We start from the raw sequence: 19,677 nt of genomic DNA, 5'->3' as shown, positions 1-19,677 counted from the left end.
TCTGGTGGTATTTATTGAGGACCAGTAGGTGCTGGTCAGCCCACCTAGCACTGGCCACATGGCTTCAGGCTTTGTCTTTTTGCCCAATGTGGACAAAGCTCCTGGCAATTACGGACCCATTTCTGGGCAAAAGAGAGATTTGCCTGATAATTGATGACCCATGTGGAAGTGTTCATGCTTCAGTGCTGATGGAGGGTAATAGAACAGCACATCCAGGGGAGGCTTCCTTAGAAGCCCAGTCCTGTGGATTCTCTGTCCATGGGCAGATTGGTGAAATATAGCATTCTATCTCCCTCTTTTAGGATTCCTAGTTATACACTGGTGGAACCAAAAAAGCTTACGGTAAAGGGTCTATTATTTAACTTTGTTTAGCCCAATGTTTTCATATGTGTTTAACCATGGAAGCCTTTTTAATAATAACACCCATTTAAGTGTCTCCTGGGATTAGTATTCTGTAGAATGTGCTTTGGGTAATGTCGCATGGAGGTTTTCTTGACTCTTAAGTTCTACCATCTTCCTTTCTTATTCCACTTTCTTGGGGTGATTATGTAGGAAAGACCGACTCTCCATAGTGAGTACTGAGATGTGGAGGTGAGATGGTTCAGGAGACTCAGGAGTCCCTTCAGTGGCAAATCAGGGAAATTATGGGGAGAAATTCCAGTTAATGCCGAGGAACTTTATACACATGTGCTAAGTAGTGTCTTGTTGGAGAATCCAAGTTCAGAATGGTATTCAAGAGAGAATTACTGTCTTTTTTTTTTTTTTAAAGATTTTATTTATTTATTTGAGAGAGAGACAGTGAGAGAGAGCATGAGCGAGGAGAAGGTCAGAGAGAGAAGCAGACTCCCCGCGGAGCTGGGAGCCCGATGCGGGACTCGATCCTGGGACTCCAGGATCATGACCTGAGCCGAAGGCAGTCGTCCAACCAACTGAGCCACCCAGGTGTCCCGAGAATTACTGTTTTGAGGCTTATGGGATCTCTTGTTCTATTTTCCTTCTTTGTTTGAATGTTGGGAAAATAAATGAGGAAGGGACCCTGAAAGTAAAGCAAATTCACTCTTTGACTTTGACTACATAGCCCATTTTCTCAAAGAACTTTTTGGACTTTCCCCAGTCTTTTTTTTTAAGAAATATATTTTTTTAAGATTTTATTTTCATTTATTTGTGAGAGAGAGAGAGAAAGAGAGAGAGAGAAAGCGAGCATACAGGCAGGCAGAGTGGCAGGCAAAGGCAGAGGGAGAAGCAGGCTTCCTGCCGAGCAAGGAGCCCGATGTGGGACTCGATCCCAGGACACTGGGATCATGACCTGAGCTGAAGGCAGCTGCTTACCCGACTGAGCCACCCAGGCATCCCTTCCTGGTCTTTTTTGACAAGAAACACAGGGAGACGAACTGATGAAGGCAATTGGTTAAGTCTTTTCATTTCTACTGTCACTCTGTAGGTTCCGAGCTTCATCTCCTTCCCTCTCTATCCGTTCATCTGTCCGTCCATCCATGTGTCCATTTATTTATTCAACATAGTTTAAGCCCTGCTGTGTGCTAGGCACTGAACACACAAAGGCAAAGGAGACTTGGAGCCTGCTGCCTTGTTGCTTACTGAGGCTCCCAGATGCAGAACGAGGTTCCGGTCTTTCTGAACTCCGATCCAGCCCGCTGGAGTAACATTGTTTGGCATGTCTCTGATCCTGTCATCTTCCACGAAGAAACATTCAAGAGCTCCCCATTACCTGTGGAATAAGGGTGAGCCCCTTCCATCGCCTTGCCAAACATCCTTCAAGGGGTTTCTTGTTCAGGCCCCAGTCTGATCTACTCTTCTCTTCTTAGAATCCTGGTGAATGGGGCAACTTCAGGACTCCTTGCCACCCTTGAGCCCCATGCCCTGGCTCCTGCTTTCCTTCTGTCCTTTCCCTTCTCCTCTCGAACGTTCTCCCCCTCCAGACCCCACTCAAAAGCTGTACTTTCTGGGCTTCTAACAGGTTTTTGAACCTCTCTCTTACCACATTCTGCCTGTCATATAATGAGGCACACAATTTTCTTTCTGTTCTTGGGAATGGGGCTGTGTCTTATTCAACTTGTTGTTCTTGACTAGTTGTCTAGAGCAGAGACCAACATGTAGACGTTTAATTCATTCTGGAGTCACATGTTTTACATACATACACACACATTTCTGCACATATATATGTATCATATATATATACAAAATTAAAAATAGGCTAGGAACATTCCATTAGAATTTTAAAAACTAAATTCTGTAATTTTGCTGTCATTTTATGTATGGTGTGCTCATTCCTTTTACTTACTGGAATGAAATTTTAGTTTTTGTAGAAAGATTTTGATTTTATTTTATTTTGAGGATTTTGTTTATTTGCTTCAGAGAGAGAGTGAGCAACAGAGAGCACAAGCTTGAGGGAGGGGCAAAGGGAAAGGGAAGAGCAGACCCCCCCCCCCACCGCCCCTTGAGCAGGGAGCCCCACTTGGAACTCAATTCCAGGACCTTGGGATCATGACCTGAGCTGAAGGCAGAAGCTTAACTGACTGAGCCACCCAGGTGCCCAAGATTTTGATTTTATTTTGGGGTTAAGAACCACTCTATTTAGAGGGGCATGGACCATTTAAATTCTTGAAATCACCTCAGCCAAAAACATGAAAAAAATTCTTGGGGTGCCTGAGTGGCTTAGTTATTAAGTGTCTGCCTTTGGCTCAGGTCATGATCCCAGGGTCCTGGGACTGAGCCACGCATCTGGCTCCCTACTCAGCAGGAAGCCTGCTTTCCCTCTCCCACTCCCCCTGCTGTGTTCCTGCTCTTGTTGTTTCTCTCTCTGTCAAATAAATAAATAAAATCTTTAAAAAAATAATAAATAATTCTTGAAGTCAGTTCAAATGGCTTTATTTCCAAAGGAAAAAAATAGGGGTAATTTTTGGTATTATGAAGAATCATAGTTGTATGGAACCTCTATCATTTCATTGTACCTAGCCTTTTTAAAAAAAGATTTTATTTGTTTATTTGAGAGAGAATGAGAGAGAGAGAGCATGAGAGGGGAGAGGGTCAGAGGGAGAAGCAGATTCCCTGCTGAGCAGGGAGCCCAGTGCGGACTCAATTCCTGGACTTTGAGATCTCGACCTGAGCTGAAGGCAGTTGCTTAACCAACTGAGCCACCCGGGTGCCCCTATACCTAGCCTTTTAATGGGAAATAAGTCCAATAAAATTGTATTCATTCAGACTCTATTATTTGGCAATTTTTAATAGTTGTTACCAAGATGGCAGAGATTTTCGGTTGTTACTATGATACTTTTTAAAAGAGCAAACTTCTCAGGCACTTAGGAAGATCCACCCATGTGTAGCTAGTTGATGTAATAATTACCAAGAATTCCCATCTATTAATTACAGAACATCTGGCAGTACAGTGATATATTTGGTAACACCTTGTCAACTATTAATTCAAGTTAAGTAATTTTTAAAAAGAATAACTGTAAGTGAAGCTTTTATTAAATTAATGGCTTTACTCTTAAATAGTCTGAGTTAGTGAAATTTAACCAATTAACCGGGTTGCTATTTGTAGTCAAAGATAGTGGCTCTGCAGATGTCATCCATGGGGAGGGGGTATGTGACTGAGGAAACCGGAGCCTGGTCATCCGGACCTCTCCAGAGTGCATACGGGTGACCCGGATGTGATTGAGGAAACCGGAGCCTGGTCATCCGGGCCTCTCCAGAGTGCATACGGGTGACCCGGATGTGATTGGGGAAACCGGAGCCTGGTCATCCGGGCCTCTCTAGAGTGCATACGGGTGACCCGGATGTGATTGGGGAAACCGGAGCCTGGTCATCTAGGCCTCTCCAGAGTGCATAAGGGTGACCCGGATGTGATTGAGGAAACCGGAGCCTGGTCATCCAGCCTCTCCAGGATGTATACAGCTGGCCTTTCCCTTTTCTTGCAGCTGTAGTTGCTGGTAATCCTAAGGCAGGCTCGTTTACATGTAGGATGTGGCTGCTTCTCTATCATTTCATTCTCACCGCAGCTACGGTTAGGGTGGGCATTACTGTCCCTTGAGTGACTGTGGGTCACTCAGCTAGAGTGCTGTACAACTGGAAGTTGCAGTATTAGTACTCTCACTTAAGTCCTCTGTCTCTGGTTCCTGGCACTCCATCACATTGTCTTTCAAATAATAGCGACTGAGGTTTGCAAAGCAGCGTGTGTTACCTCATTCACTCAAACAAACAAACAAAAACAGAAAGAAATTCACCCCCTTGAGGTGGTGTTAAGTGGATCTGCCTGTTGCTTTTCTTTTCCAGAGGTCCCTGTCTATATGCTATTCCTTCCACATCCTTCAACTCCTACTTTTTAATATTCTCATCTAAAAGGCAGTCTGGAGATAGAGCTGCTATTGTATGCTCAGATAGTATTTTTTCCTGTCTACTCTTTGCTTGGTTGGCCTCAGCTTTCTCTATCTGTATGTCCAGGGCTAGACTTTAGCAAAGCAGTGAGTGACCACAGGCTTCTCATACCATAACCTGTCCCATTTTGCCCTTCACATCTCTCATTGGAACTTTGTCCTCAGCCCTTTTCCCCATTCTCTGTGAAAACTCGTTTTTCAGAAAGAACCACTGATTTTAAAGCATAAGTCATAATTGGCAACTATTTACTGAATTTTACTGCTTTTAGGGAATTTGTGTTTTAATGGGATATAAAAAGTATATGGCCAAATAAATTACTCTCTAATGGTAGAATTTAATGTTAGTGAGGAGTTGTGGCATAATTTTTGAAGCTAGGATATTCTTAGTGGCATCTTTGGAATTACGGATGTAAGTGATTCCCTGCTTCACCCACATGGAAAATCAATCTTATCCATGTCTTGCTGTGATCCCCCTCCTGACTAAACAGAAAACTGGGAAGAGTACTCCTTGCCTGTGGGTAGAATGACTGCTTCCTGAGATCCAGGTATTATTGGCTCTGGCTCCTTGTTTAATGTTTAAGTGGCACTTGCTGGTGAAAGTTCAGACAGAATGCAGCAAATCCAAGTCTCATAGTCATAAAGAAATAAAGGCTTGCATTGTGAGCCTTTAACTTTTTTTGAAAATCAATCAACAAATATTGATTGAATAACACTTGAGCTGTTTCCTCAAAGACATTTTGACCTTTTTTATTTCATTTCCTTTGTCTATTAGTGTGTCATGGAGCAGGGTGCTGTGTAAGTAACAGAATCTTGTGACAGCTTTTAGTCCTTTTTGCAGAGGAAGTCCGTGTGGATGGAGTGTAATCTCATGCTTTTAGAAAGGCCCTGGTTTCTAAGATGTTGTGGTCAAGAGCCTAGGCTCTGGAGTCTAGGCTTTGGTATGTACTGGCTCTGTGATTTGGAGTAAATTGCTAACCTAAACCTCACTTTACCCATCGGGGCACTTTACCCAGAGGGGATCAGTTAATATTTGTCTGGGGGACAGTGGTTGTGATTAAGATGAAATGATAGGTTTAAAGAACTTTGCACTGTGCCTGCCACCATAAAATACTGAATGATGGCTAGCTATGATTATTTTCCTTTTTGCTCAGTGTTCCAAATTTTCTCCAGGTCTCCTTGTATGTTCACTTCTAGAACCTAAAGAATTGTACAGAAGCTTCTGTAGGACTCTGTAGAGGCTTTTGAGTGAGATTGCATAAAAATTTTTGGAGTTGAATTATTCCAAGAAGGGCTATAAAGAAAGCAAACTTCAACCTTAGTTTCTTGCCTACCTTCCAGCCTATGTCTTCATCTGTGTTCTTAAATATAGCTACTCTGACAAATAGAGTGACAGAATGCTACCCGTGCTGTACTGTCCTTTCATGGTGTGGAGAACACCCAGGAGTCCTTTCAGACTGCCTTGCAACTTGTCTCAAATATAATTCAAATCTTGAAATGATTGTCTGGATCATTCCAGGAACTGTTGGAGGAGAGAAACATCACCAGCAAATCTTTTCAGATTTTGTCCTCAGTCTTGGACTCTCATGAAAGTTGCAAAGGGGTGGTAAATCCTCAGTTTAATCCCTTGGGGTCCATTAAGACCCTCCTGATTTTCTTTGTGCTCTGGTCAGGTAAGCTAGTATGCGTGCTCATAGTCAATTCAATTGACCCTAGAATGCCACCGACCAATGGCTGTCCTTATATTTGAAAGTCACCAGAAAAGGCAGTTTCTCAAACAATTTCAGCATGCTTCACCCATGCATTCCAGAAATGCTTGATCTCATACTTCTCTGCACGATGATAAATAAATACAATTTTGATTTCATCTCAAAGTAATTAATCTGAACTTCTCCTTCTGGGATGTAAAAATGGAATAATGTTCTAGAGCTCTTTGAACACTAGATTGTAAAGAAAATGCCCTAAACATTTTGCTTAATTAAATCCTAAAAAGGTGGTACAAAATTTTCATGATTAATAGAAACATGCATATTTTGATTGATGCATATTTATATGGTATTATCATATGAAAATTTTATCATGTTATACAAACTATTGGCCTTGGGAATGTGACTTAATGCTGTAAATATTTTACATTTGTTGTTGCATTGTTCATTATGAAAAAGACTCAGCTAACGGCTGTAAGGAAAAATCTGTAACACCAGTCTTCTTTGAGGTAATCTCAAGTCTCTAATGGCACAGTCTTTAGTCTAAATATAAGTTAGGAAATCAGGTTCTCTTTAGTTCAAAGAAATATTTTTTTAAATAAATTTTTTCTTTTTACAGCAGATCAAGTTAGAAAAGCTAAAATGCTGGGGACTTCTATGTTGCCAGTGTAAAGCATGCACATAATTATCAGGTTTCAGATTTTTTAAAAATGTGGTTGTTGAAACAAGCCTATCCCTTTGGTTTTAAGCACTTAAGAAAAGCTCATTTTGCTAGGGGTACAGTTATACCCATTTAAGATGGGACACCATCTCATGTCTAGGACCTAAATTTTGAGCTATGTTTTAGCTGAAAAATTAACTTAGATAATTATAGTTCTTAGTTTCTTAAGTATAACATGAATAAAAATGGCTTTTATAAGACTGGAGTACCTGAGATATCTGAAAATGTTTTCCCATCTTTGGAGCACCAGCTCTTGGTAACAGTTTGATGACAGAAAAGGAGAAATCCAGTGGAATTTTTTCCCAAGTGTTTGCCTTTATGAAATGGAATTTTATGAGAAATGGATGGGAATACTGAATTATTTAACAAGACAGATGCTAACCACCATTCTGAGTTTTCCAACTGCCACATACAAAACAAAAGTGCACAATTTCTTTTGTCTCATCTTCTCATATTGTTGCTTTCTAGTACAGCTGATTTGTAAAAGCAATTTCCCTTAAAATTCTACTTTTTGTTTCTCTGTTAGGTCTGTTGTAAGAGAGAATCCTTGCCTCCTCTTGAAAAACTGACCGGCTACTCTGCCTGGCGGTGATGGAGGGAAGCATGAGGGAGATGGCGAGCTGCCCTCTCCCAGCCTCCTTCCTTCCTGCCAGGCTGTGTGCCCGCCTCATTAGTGCTTTGTTCTCTCCCCTTTCCCATCTCAATTTTAGTCCATTATGGTGGATTATTTTATTTTATCTTATTTGTATCCATTAAAGATCTAGAAGGAAAAATTTTAGGTTTTGTTTCTCAAACAAGACAATCCAAGGGAAGGAACAACAAGGGGAACCGAATGGTTGTTCTAAAGAGGCTCCTTGGGAAGTGGGGACTCCTTTTTGAATTGGAGGCCAAGTAATTTCCCCCATAAAAGTTTCTTTTCCTTTCAGATTTCACCAGAATCAAACATATTGCCAACGGATCATTTGGGAGCGTTCTGCTGTATCATATTCTTTTTTAGGACTTTACTATTTTAAAGCAGCTAATCAATTGGGAACAATAGAAACCAGTAGTTCTCATTAGTTTAGGAATGACAGATGATTATTTTTGAAATATACTATTTCTAATCTAATTTAAAAAAAAAAACCTCCTTCATACCCTGAGGTAAATTATAGAGTTTTGTTCAGTTTTCATGTCTATAACATTTCACATCTATAGACATTTCATGTAAAATGTCTATGTGTAGACAGACACCATATTAGGGACCATATAAAATAGAAATAAAGCTTTCTTTGACTAGGACAAATTATAAAATGCAGTAATTGTACGACATGTGAATTCGTGTTATGACTCTATTTAAAGAAAGTTACGTTATCAAAAATGTTTGATTAATATCAAAGGTCATTTTTACATGTCTCATCTGGTAATTAACAATGGATCACATTATGTAATTTGTGAAAAAAAGTGGTCATTAAAATGACAATATTTATTCCATTAAGGTAAATAAAATGCTGCACATAGTTCTGAGTGATGGTACTCAGGGGAAAAAGAGCCGTATCACTGCACTACAAATTAGTTTGCTTCTAATTTTGCAGGCTGATGACCGCACTGTCTCAAACCAAATCTTTTCCCTGGAAATGGAATGATTGCATGACAGATTGTATGAACCATGAATATGTCAACAACTCATGGACCAGGCCTTGCTTAGCAATTAGTCTTTGGGGGATTTTATTCAGAAATCAGATGACACTATACCAGAGTTTATTGGGGATTTTGTGATTATCATTCACGTCTGGAGCACGAGTCTGGGAGAGTTAAAAAAAAAAATTCATAAAGGAAGAAGAAATGTGGCTGATAGTGGCAATCAGTCAGATGTACATACATTGTCAATTGGGAGGATCAGAAGACTCAAAATATAGCAAAAGTTCCTAGGAGGCAGCAAGAACCTATTTTGTAGACTTCTAATTAAAGTCTCCTTTTATTGCTCCCACCCCTAAATAGACCGGGTATCCCAGACTTGAGTCATTTGAATATCACTGTCACATTTTTGTCAGAACTTCTTATCACCTGCATTATGATTTACTCAATATATTTTGTTAACTGACTCACTTTAAAAGCCTCTCTTTGCTTTAAGCAGTAATATTCGTGATATTATGGGCTTGTTTCACCAGTTAAATTTGTTTTCTTTTCTTGCAAAGGGAAAGAAATGCAGGATTTTAATTATTGAAAATTCTCGCATACCACTTAACGTCATTCTGCACATCTCCATGACCTGGGCCGCAGGTCCTGCAGGAGCTGCTAGGACGACCAGTCTAGCCGAGAATGATCGTTAACGGCTGTGTGACCTCAGGTCTCATGCCTGACACCTCCATTACCATCCCTCCATTTCGGGACATGAGCTACATCACATGGAGAGAATTTAAATCAGGCCTGTGCCTCCCTGAGGACACCCATGCAGGAAGGTTTTGTCAAAAGACACTGCTGAGTGAGCCAGGCTAGGGCCTTTCCATCGGTGGCATCTGGCCACTCACATCCTTCCTTTTTTGACTTAGCCATACCACTTGGGAGGCATTACATCACAAGGGTAGATGCCACTCCATGTCCTCTAACAGTGGTAAGCACCAGGCTGACCAAGATGGAGCCTGGTTCCTGACCCTCAAGGTGCACACAAGGGCATCACATTTGTGGGTTAGCACTCGGGTGTCCCACCTCTTGTGGCCCTCACAAGCTTTCAGCAGCACCTTTGAGGAAACGGGTCATTTTAGCAGCTTTATGACAACTGGGCCTGGCTTAACCAGGTAGAAAATGCAATTTTACCAGGCTAAGAAGCCCCGGGAGCCCTCCTGGGTGTGCATTCATATTCTGGATTTTAAGTAAATGATGTTTTTTTGGAGACTTAAGAGCCAACCAAGAAAAAAAAAAAATAGAAAAAAAGAGAGAAAGCAAGCAAAAGCAAGCACTGAGGCTTCCCCTCAGGAGCTGGCTCCCCTACGGAGGTGAGAAAGCGGTGAGGTGCAGAAATTGAAATTTGGCCTCAGGTAGCTCTGTCAGGCTCAGGGTGTGTCTAAGTTTGAAGGGATGTTTGCTTCTGATATGAACATTTTTCTTATACTTTTATTATAGAAGATGATGTGTCAAATGTACAAATAATGTGTGCCTGGTGCCAGAAAGTGGGAATCAAGCGCTATTCCCTGAGTATGGGAAGTGAGGTGAAAAGCTTCTGCAGCGAGAAGTGCTTTGCGGCCTGCCGACGAGCCTACTTCAAGAGAAATAAGGTAAGAGCACTAGTGAGAGGCGGCCATGCAGGCCTCCCAAGACCACGTGCGCATGCGCCTCTAGCTTCTAGCTGAAAACACTGTGCACATTTTCCTTTGATTTTATTTTTTTCTGTTGTGTCTGTTCTCCTGCTCTGTCATTCTTAACCTTTCGGAATGAGGAATCCCCTTCTAAGTGTCCCCTGTTCTTCCGTTTCTCTGTCTTGATGTTTGGATTCTGAGAGGGTGAATGAGAATCGGGTGAGGAGGGACGCGGTGGCGGTGGTCGCAGCTGAGTGACATCGGAGGTGCCAGCGTCTCTCCAGCAGTAGAGGGGGTAGGCTAGAGTTCACGAAAGATAAGCGGTAGAGATGGCTTACACAGGCCGAGGAGCGAGCCACGGAAGCGTGGCCAGGAAGCTTTAGTCCACGCAGTTTCATATTTGTTCCCAATGGGGATATTGCTCTGGCTCTTTACAAAACCTGATCCACAAAATTCGAATCAAGAAGAACGTCAGGTCTCACTTGATGCCTTATGTGCAAGTTGATTGAAACCGAGAAAAGGTGAAATAATGGATACCTGAACCAACATTCGCTCACACAGCCAAGCCTTGGTGAGCAGCCTGGTGGGTGAACACAGGGACAGCCATAGTTCATCAGTTTTTGTTTTGTTTTATTTTAAGACACCTCAGCTCTGAAAAATGTCCTTTTAGAATAGTATCAGCCACCACTGTTGAGAAATGGAATGCATGATGGTTTTACAATCTCACACACACAGACACGCACAGCTATTTCCGTAATCTTTAAAAGAACCGCTGTAGCATTTTGCCACCACTTACTGAAGTAAATTGCTACTTCTTGATTGTTTTCCATTGATCTGGAAAGCTTCCTTTAATTCATAAAATTGTCCACATTTTGCCAAGCATTTCCATTTCCATAAATGAGCTCGAAATCTGTCTTTTCTCGAAGCAAACAATTATTATTATTTTTTTTTAAAGTCTGATATTTGTAATCCTGGAATGCTAATCTCCGGTTCACTGCATTGCAAGAAGCACTGTTGCAGCAAATTGTCTCCTGCAAATTTGGGTCACATCATTCTGCCAAAAAACATAATGCTGAAAGAATTAGGCTGCAGGAACCAGCGGGGTGGAATTTTAGTAGCAGTCTTGAAGAATTAGGCTCATAATCTTCATTGGAACAGGGAAGCAAGTAAGGAAATTGTTTGGAATTCTTTTGGGACAGTCAACAGTCGAGTTCATCTTCCCTCGGGAGGGGCCAATGAGATGCCAGAGGAAGGCGGTTAGAGCAACGCATGGGAGACACGTTTTGTTTTAATATAGGAGGATTAAAATGATCTCTGAGATCCGGGGGCTCCCGTTTTGAATGCTGAGCACTGGGGTGACAATCACAGGAGTAGACCCAGCACTTTCATCTTCAAAGCCCTACTTACCACAACAAAATACTTTGCATTCCAACCCAGAAGATGGCTAGAGAACAGGGGTTTTTGTCTTTCTATGGTTCTGAAGGATTATGGGTCTGAATCTTGATGGACGGCCTGTAGTGAGCACAATCAAGAGAGATGAATTTGTCACAATCCCTGTGATACATATCATCTTTTGCCAAACGACTTGACTTTAGTAAGCCTCTGAAATAGCCCAGAATACCGTATATAAAAATTTATATCATTATAAATAACGTGTACTATTACATCATTATAAAGTTTAAGGTCGAACTGAATTTAAACTTCTCTAGCATGCAGTTTTAAAAGATACAGAACTGGGAGCCAACATAAGAATTAGTATTTGGATTATACGTACGGCAGGTAAAATCCGAGGAGGACCGTTACCTTTCGCTTCCTGCAGGGAATTACCGGGGTAGGTCTTTGAACGTCCTGCCGAAGCTGGGAGTCACAGTGGCTTCAAGTTTAGCCAGTGACTTTGACAGCTGATCCCAGCAGCCCATTAGTGTACATACAATAGCTGTCTTCTCCGCAATCTTCATGCTTATTTATGTATTCCAAAGCTCTGCTACACCATACCTTCTCATTTTTCAAATAGGGGAATAAAGCGGTCACATTGCTTGCTGGATGCTTTTTTTTTTTTTTTTTTTTTTAATTTTAAGAGTGTTATCTCTGCAACAATATCCTATTGTATTACAAAAAACATGTACAGCTGCTGCATTTCTGTTAACTGATAGGATTTTGTGGTCATTTCATTTAGGGCTTGGGTTTCCTAATGGCTTGTATTCGATACCAGTCTCCATCCTGCTATTTCTAAGAACTGCTGTAATAAGCCCCAGGGTGTTCCCCACTGAAGACAATAGCAAATAGCTACTTTTCTTGTGCCGTTTAACCAAGTCTTTAGACATCATTATTAAAATTGTGGACTTCCTTAATCTTAGAAAAAGGGCAAAATTCTTCCTGTTCTGTCATAAAAGATTTTCCGGCTACATTCGGCACTAAATTTTAGATAGGCAGAAGGGGATGGAAAACAGAGTGGGTAATGTGTGTGTGGAAGAGAAATGTGCCTTAGGTGTAATGTAGATTTTAAAATACATGTAAAGTTAACTATGCTGTAAATTATGCCTTATCATGACAACCCGCTTCTTGGTGGATAGCATGCTGGGATCTAAAAATGGTCTCTAAGTTGAACCCAAATTGCATGCATAACTTTACAAAGAAAAATCCTAGTAGAAAAGGTAGCTAATTAGGAGCCGCATTCAGCTGACCTCTGTTTTGTGTCTGAGCAACACCTGCATTTGTGAATGTAAATTGGACAGCTGTGCCTGCGGTTCCCCTGCTCTCCTCTTCACAAATGCTTGGGTATGGAGGCAGGAATTGATTTGCTGCTAAAAACAAGGACAAAAATAGCCCAACTCTCAAAATGAAGGCTCCCCTGAAAATTGGCTCTTTAAATTTCATTTACTTCTCCACCCTTCTTTCGCTGGGTCTCTGTGTCTGTTTGATGGAGTAGGTTAAGAACGTCATGTCATGTCCGTCTCTCTCAAACCCTGGCCTTAACAAGTAAGGTGGGTAGACTCCAGCCAAGTTAACCCTTTTGGGCATGTAGTTTATATTTTTAAACTGAATAATAAAGTTTACAATTTTATTTGAAGGGTTGTTTGGATCACCACACAGACGTAGGCTTTTTTCACGAAGTTTCTATTAGGAGGGGGACTGTGAGTCACAGCTGTATTCACTTAAGGAACCTAACTACTAGCTTATACATTTCAGGACATCGGCTCTAAGAAGTGATAGTGTTAATTCGTAATTATATTTTGTGGACTCCTTATCCCCAACAGTCTCCATTGCTGGCTCCAAAGTTTTTTTAAACAGTGGGGAAGAAAAATACTTTTGTAGTCTATGGGCATTGGCTGAGCAATGGTACGTGCGTCTCATTACTCGCACTAGAGAATTTTCAGGGAACTAAGAGCTTGCTCTTTTCCCAGCCCCTTTTTGAGGCCACAAGTAGAGAAGGACTTGGGAACATTTCTAGCCTAGTGATTCGCCTAGGAGTTGAAAAGTTGCAGAGGTGTCTTAGTGGTTTTGCAAGAGATGCTCACGTGTTTTGTGTCACAAACACCAGTTTTACTTTGCACAATAACACTTAGAAATTGTCTTTCCTGAGGGAGGATGCCTTGTAATCATTATCTCTTTAAAAACAAGAGTAACAAACAAGACCACAAGTAGTAGTCATCTCCAAATAGCCCGTGTTTGGTCTTTTTCCTTCTGCTTGGGAAAATATCTTATTATCTAAATTCATGTCTATAAATCAAGAAGGAAATAAAAATTCAAGACAAATGGCCAATGCCGGCAATGCAAATGATTGTTTTCTTCTCTTTGTTAAGATCTTAAATTTTAGTGTTCTTTATGGGTTCATGGCATTGATATTTTAGTAACAGACACAATTGCCTAAAAACACCAAAGTTTTACTTCCTTGGTCTAATTTCCCTGTAATTTGAAACAAGAATAGATAGAAATATTTCTTCAATGTCATAACATTGCTGTTCACCACCAGACCATGGTGGGAAGTAAGCTGTGTAGATAAGGGATAACAGTAAGGATGAATTAAAGATTAAAAGGGTATAAAGAGAAACATTTGCAAATCATATCATTAAATTGCTAGCCATCGTGATGATAATAACAACAAATATTTAAAGAGGGGAATATTGTATAATAAAGTATTTATCTCACTTTCAAATGATTTCCTACATTCACAGTGATTTTTTTCTTTGAAGAGATCCCTTTTGGAAAACCCATCACTAATTAGCATGTATCATATTATTTGAAGACACATTTTAATTTAGACTACAGTAGTCCTCCCGGACCCTGGGGGAGACCTTCTAAGACCCCCAGTGCATGCTTGAACCCATGGATAGTACTGAACCCTCCTGATACTGTATTTTTACCTATATATACACACCTATGATAAAGTTTAATTTATAAATTAAATACTATACAATAAGAACTAAAAATAGGACAGTTATAACAACATACTGTCATAAAACTTATGTGAATGTGGATTCTTTCTCAAAATATCTTTACTGACCTTCTTCCTGTGATGCTGTGAGACGTAGTCGTTGTGATGTAGTGCTAGGCCACTCTTGACCTTGTGATGATAAATCAGGAAGATCATCTGCTTCTAGACCACAGTGTACCACAAATAACTGAAACCATGGAAAGTGAACCATGGATAAGGGGCACTCCTGTATTGGTCTTTTTATTAAACTTGAAGATATCTTGGAAAAGGTTCTCAGTTTCAGACTTCATTATCAAACCTAGTAGTGCAGAAGAAATGCGTAACAGTCGCCCTGCAAATTTAGTGATTAACCTGGCTACTTTGTTCCCTTGAAACACCTGCAAGATTTAATTTGCAACATGGTTATCATTCATGAAATCTGGGGGAAGGATGTTAAGAAATTATTTGTAATTAATGTTCTTAGACTGCCCAAATCTCAGGCCACAGACTTGTTTTTGCCAGTTGCTTGCAAATATTCTCAATTGAGCAGTAAACATTCCAGGGAAGCACCAGAGTTCTTCCTGCAGGTTCACCTGGAATTTACGGGGTGTCAGTGAGCCTTCTGGGTCTGTCTATCTCCCCTGGCCTGCAGCACGATCACTCTGGTTCTGCCTTTTGGATCCGTGCCACAGGCCTGTCCACTGGCTGCATGGTGGACAGTGGCCCCCGCTGCCCCACCCAGGGCTTCAGTCTGTCGTCCAGGGGCCGAGTTCCCTCTTGGTCACAGCAAACAGGGACGTCCTCAGAAAGCTCTAAGGAAAGAACAACAAGCCCAACTGTTTTCTCATTCTGTGGTATTTTGGAATATGGAATGGAATATTGATGAGAGGCTAAAAACGAGAACCTCCGAGAAAAGCAATAGCAGAGGAGGGGGAAGGTGTTAGCCCTTTGAAACGCATTTGGGGTGGGATTCCAGCAGGAAAGTTTGGGGCAGCGAAGCAAGACGTGGGTCAGGTTAAAGTGATACCTGGGCTCTTGAAGAAAGCCAGAAAGGGTTCCAGGGCAGAGCTTCTGTAGTGTTGGGAGGACCTAGTGCCCCCCAACAGCCATCCAAAACTCGGGGGAGAGGCATGTAAGCATGTTTATCAGAACACTTGAACACCACTGAGAAGCGCTGGTTTAAGGTATACTGGGAGCACAAACAGAAGGGGGCAGGTAAGTTTTCTACTGCAAGAAAGGAATAGCACCCTGTCTAGTTATTTTATTTTATTTTTTTAAAGATTTTATTTATTTATTTGTGAGAGAGAGAGAGAGAATGAGAGAGAGGGGAGGGTCAGAGGGAGAGGCAGATTCCCAGCTGAGCAGGGAGCCCGATGCGGGACTCCATCATAGGACTCCAGGATCATGACCTGAGCCGAGGGCAGTCGCTTAACTGACTGAGCCACCCAGTCGCCCAACCCCCATCTGGTTTTTAGTGGGCTACAGTTTGGAGGCTGTAGGGAAAACAGATAAATAATTTTAATCTGTGATCCAGAATGGATGTCAACTTCTGCATAATACTAGCTATTTTAGACTAAATATGAAGAGATGATTAAAACTCCAAATAGCTTCAAGCCCCAGTGTTTGTTCAACATTTCTGTTCAGCACACAAAAGGAAGGGGGGGGTGGATTTTTCATGGATCTGAATCTGATCATCTGGGGATGCGTGTGCAGGTCTATGGACATATTCTCGAATGCTGATTTTCAGACACAGTCAGAGTCTGGCCATCCTTCTATGATAGCTAATGCTATACACTTAAATCAAGTTTCTCTCATTTGAACTGCCGGTAATTATCCAATCCATCTCGAAGGCACACTCTCGTTTAGCATTAACCACAGTGTCAGATTGCATCAGCTACATTGTGTTCTGGTGAGTGCGGCTGCGGAGTGATGAATGGGCGTGCCTCAAGTTCATAGTCCGGCTGTCTGGTTGGGGGCAGTGGGCAGCTCAGGAAACAAATGAACAGGAAGAGTTCCAGTTATTTGGGACATGCTTTCTCCTAATCGATCCAGTCCCTTGCATCGCCAACTTTCTCACCTTGCTGCTATCGGTGTTCTCGGTTTATCGGAAGAACAGGCATTTCAAGAATTATCTCATGGGTTGTTCTGATGTGCTTCTCCCATCGTGAGCTACCTCCAGCCCTCCCTGCACCGGACTTTAAAAGGACCGTGTCATGAGACCTTATTCATAAAGACCACAGGAGGGAGAAGTTTCTAAGAGTATTTAGTGCCCTGTCCAGAGAAACCAAGAGAGAAGGATTGTACATTTTCCTAGGATCGTAGTTAGGTTTTTAACTCAAATGCCTTGTTAAAAATGTGAAGTACCCAAGACAGGCCAGGTGGCTTGCCTTGAGATATTTTAAGGTAGTAGTTTGAATCCAGAATTTTTCTCATACACTTTTGCAATGTGTGGTCACAAAAGCTAGTACACTCAAGATGGCCATACGCGGGAGAGGCAAGCTATAGGCACACCTGCGGTCTTTATCCCTGCCACATCACACCGCCCCCCACCCCGGTCTCAGTGCCACCGGCTGGCTTTTGCACACAGAGGCAAACGTGTGAACTGGGCAAGCCACGTGGACTTATTTGTTCCTTGGGCTCTTGGCTCTTTGTTCCTATTATCACAGATTAGGATGGAATATAAAGAAGGTTGTTGTAGATGGCTGCGTAATTCCTGCTCCAGCAGTTGAGCTGGAGAATGGGAAATTCCTTAACATTACAATCCACTCTTAGAGTGGCCGTGTTCACAGTGCAGTCTAATGGCTACTGACAGACTGCCTTTGGAGGTTACAAACGTCAGTCTGTTGCATTCTCTGTAAACACAGGCTGTGAGCCAGAGCTGGGCACGACTACAAGCACAGGAAGGCAGATCAATGGTTTAATGAATCCATAAAAGATCCTTGAACTCTGTTGCAAGGTACCCAGCACTCTAGTTAAATGAAACTCCTGTAGTCTTTAACAAAGAAAGAGATAATCAATGGCTGGGGGGTGGAAGCCAATGTCCGGTAATCACAACCTCCCAGAATTTGTGTTGCTGTCTCATTGCTGACAGTGGGTTAGCCAGACCCAGGTTTTGAGGCTCACTACTTCCATACTAATATTTTTCTCAATGTTTGAGCTGCATTTAAGCCAGAGACGACATAATCATCGAGTGCTGCCTCTGTAAGGACTCTTTTTTTAAAGCTATGGAATATTATTTAAATGACATTTCTTTAAAGTAATAAGATTAAGCTCCAGAATTATATTATTCTAACATGTAGTGTCTTTGTAAGTCATCCCCATGATGAAAAGTAAATAGGGGAATAAAATCCATTCATGATTAAGTCCTCTGACTGTCAAATTACATAGTGTTGGAGAGCCCTGATTAATCCTTGCATGGTAAAATATTCCTCATTAGTTTGCTATGGCTAAGGGTTAACCACTGCTATTATAAATTCAGACATTAATGTATTTTCTGCTTAATTCATCTTCTAATAGAAGAAAATATGGTTAGTAGATAGGAATTTTTTTTTACCTCTAAATGTGCCTTGGAAACATTATACTGATTTATAAGAGAGCTTTGGAGGCATATAGGAGAAATCCTTCATAAATATGTTCAAATGAATTTAAAAGTATTTAACTACTTTTGATTGTAGAAAAACAACTGCTTTGACTTTGAAATGATTATTTTTTTCCCACCGAGGTAGTAGAAATTATAAGTCAAAGATTTTGCATCCGATTTTTGTCATACAAAGTTGAGCTTTCCTAGTGTCTCAATTTCTTGATTAACTAATTAGCATTACGAGAGCTGGTCCTACCCTAATAAGTGTATTTTGGGGACTTGGTGGGTAATAGAAATTTTGAGGTATGACAATTGCTAGTCTGCTTCACAGGCTGATTGCCAGCCATTCTAGGATAAAGTGGTGATTTCATATAAATGATATATTATCTTGTGATCTATTTTGAGACAATAAATTCATATTATCTTAAATAGGGTAAGCAGTTTTAAGACTGCGCATCCTACTCTGTTATAAGACCAGTCTTTGAAGGCCCTGATACTTTCTGTGATCACATGTAGGATTAAATATCTTATAAACTAGAGTGATTTAAATTGTTGGTGTCAAAGGATTTGGGGATACAGAGACCCAGGGGTAGGTGAGATACAGGTGGGCAGATAGACATTTGTGACAACATAGGTGGACCTTAGAGGGTATTATGATGAGTGAAATAAGTCAGAGAGAGAAAGACAAATACCATATGATTTCACTTATCTGTGGAATCTAAAAAAACAAATGAATAAACAAACGCACAAACAAACAGCAGACATAAACCCATAAATACAGAGGACAAAATGGTCGTTGTCAGAGGGGAGAGGGATGGGGGGATGGGCTAAATAGGTGAAGGGAATTAAGAAGTACAAACTTCCAGTTATAAAAATAAATAAATCACAGGAATATAAATTACAAAATAGGTCTATATCAATAATATTATAATAACTTTGTATGTGACAGATGGCAAGTAGACTTATCATGGTGATCATTTCGTAATGTGTATAAATGTTGAATCACTATCTTGGACACCTGAAACTCATATAATATTGTATGTTAACTTCAGTTAAAAAAAAGGGGAAAAAAGCAGGGCAAATACTTTTTTTTTTTTTTAAAGATTATTTATTTATTTATTTGACACAGAGAGGTTACAGGAAGGCAGAGAGGCAGGTAGAGAGAGAGGGGGAAGCAGGCTCCCTGCCGAGCAGAGAGCCCGATGTGGGGCTCGATCCCAGGACCCTGAGATCATGACCTGAGCTGAAGGCAGAGGCTTAACCCACTGAGCCACCCAGGTGCCCCGTAAAGCAGGGCAAATACTTAAAGACAAGGGGGATTTGCCTAGTAGGAGACAAGTCTCTGTGCTGTTTTTTTGTTTGTTTTTAGCCAAGATTAAATAAATTGTTATTTATTCATCCATTTATTTAAACAAATAAAAGATATACTGCATCTCCGTAATATGCTAGGCACTGTTTTGGGCTTGGCGGGTATGTTGAAAAACAAGAGAAAAGTCCCTGCCTTAAAGGAACTTAGATTCTTTCTCTAAGGGAGATTGATAATATACAAGTTAAAAATATGTATATATGTAACAAAATTTCAGGTAGTGACAAGTG

The 19,677-nt window shown here is 41.0% G+C and overlaps 1 protein-coding gene across 2 annotated transcripts in view; it reads left to right on the top strand.

Annotated features, from left to right (window-relative positions):
* Positions 1-19,677, top strand: part of LOC111158285 (sine oculis binding protein homolog) — a 161,357-nt gene that overhangs the window by 31,125 nt on the left and 110,555 nt on the right. For both annotated transcript variants that reach the window (XM_022520220.1, XM_022520221.1), the window contains exon 4: positions 9,915-10,066. In XM_022520220.1, coding sequence (XP_022375928.1) covers positions 9,915-10,066 — 152 coding nt within the window. The remainder of the gene's footprint in view (positions 1-9,914; positions 10,067-19,677) is intronic.

The sequence above is a fragment of the Enhydra lutris genome, unplaced genomic scaffold (genome assembly GCF_002288905.1).
Source record: "Enhydra lutris kenyoni isolate GAN:26980312 unplaced genomic scaffold, ASM228890v2 scaffoldscaffold58, whole genome shotgun sequence".
NCBI classification, from domain to species: Eukaryota; Metazoa; Chordata; class Mammalia; order Carnivora; family Mustelidae; genus Enhydra; species Enhydra lutris.
Note: the sequence above shows the minus strand (reverse complement) of the source record. Positions and strands in the feature narration are given on the sequence as shown.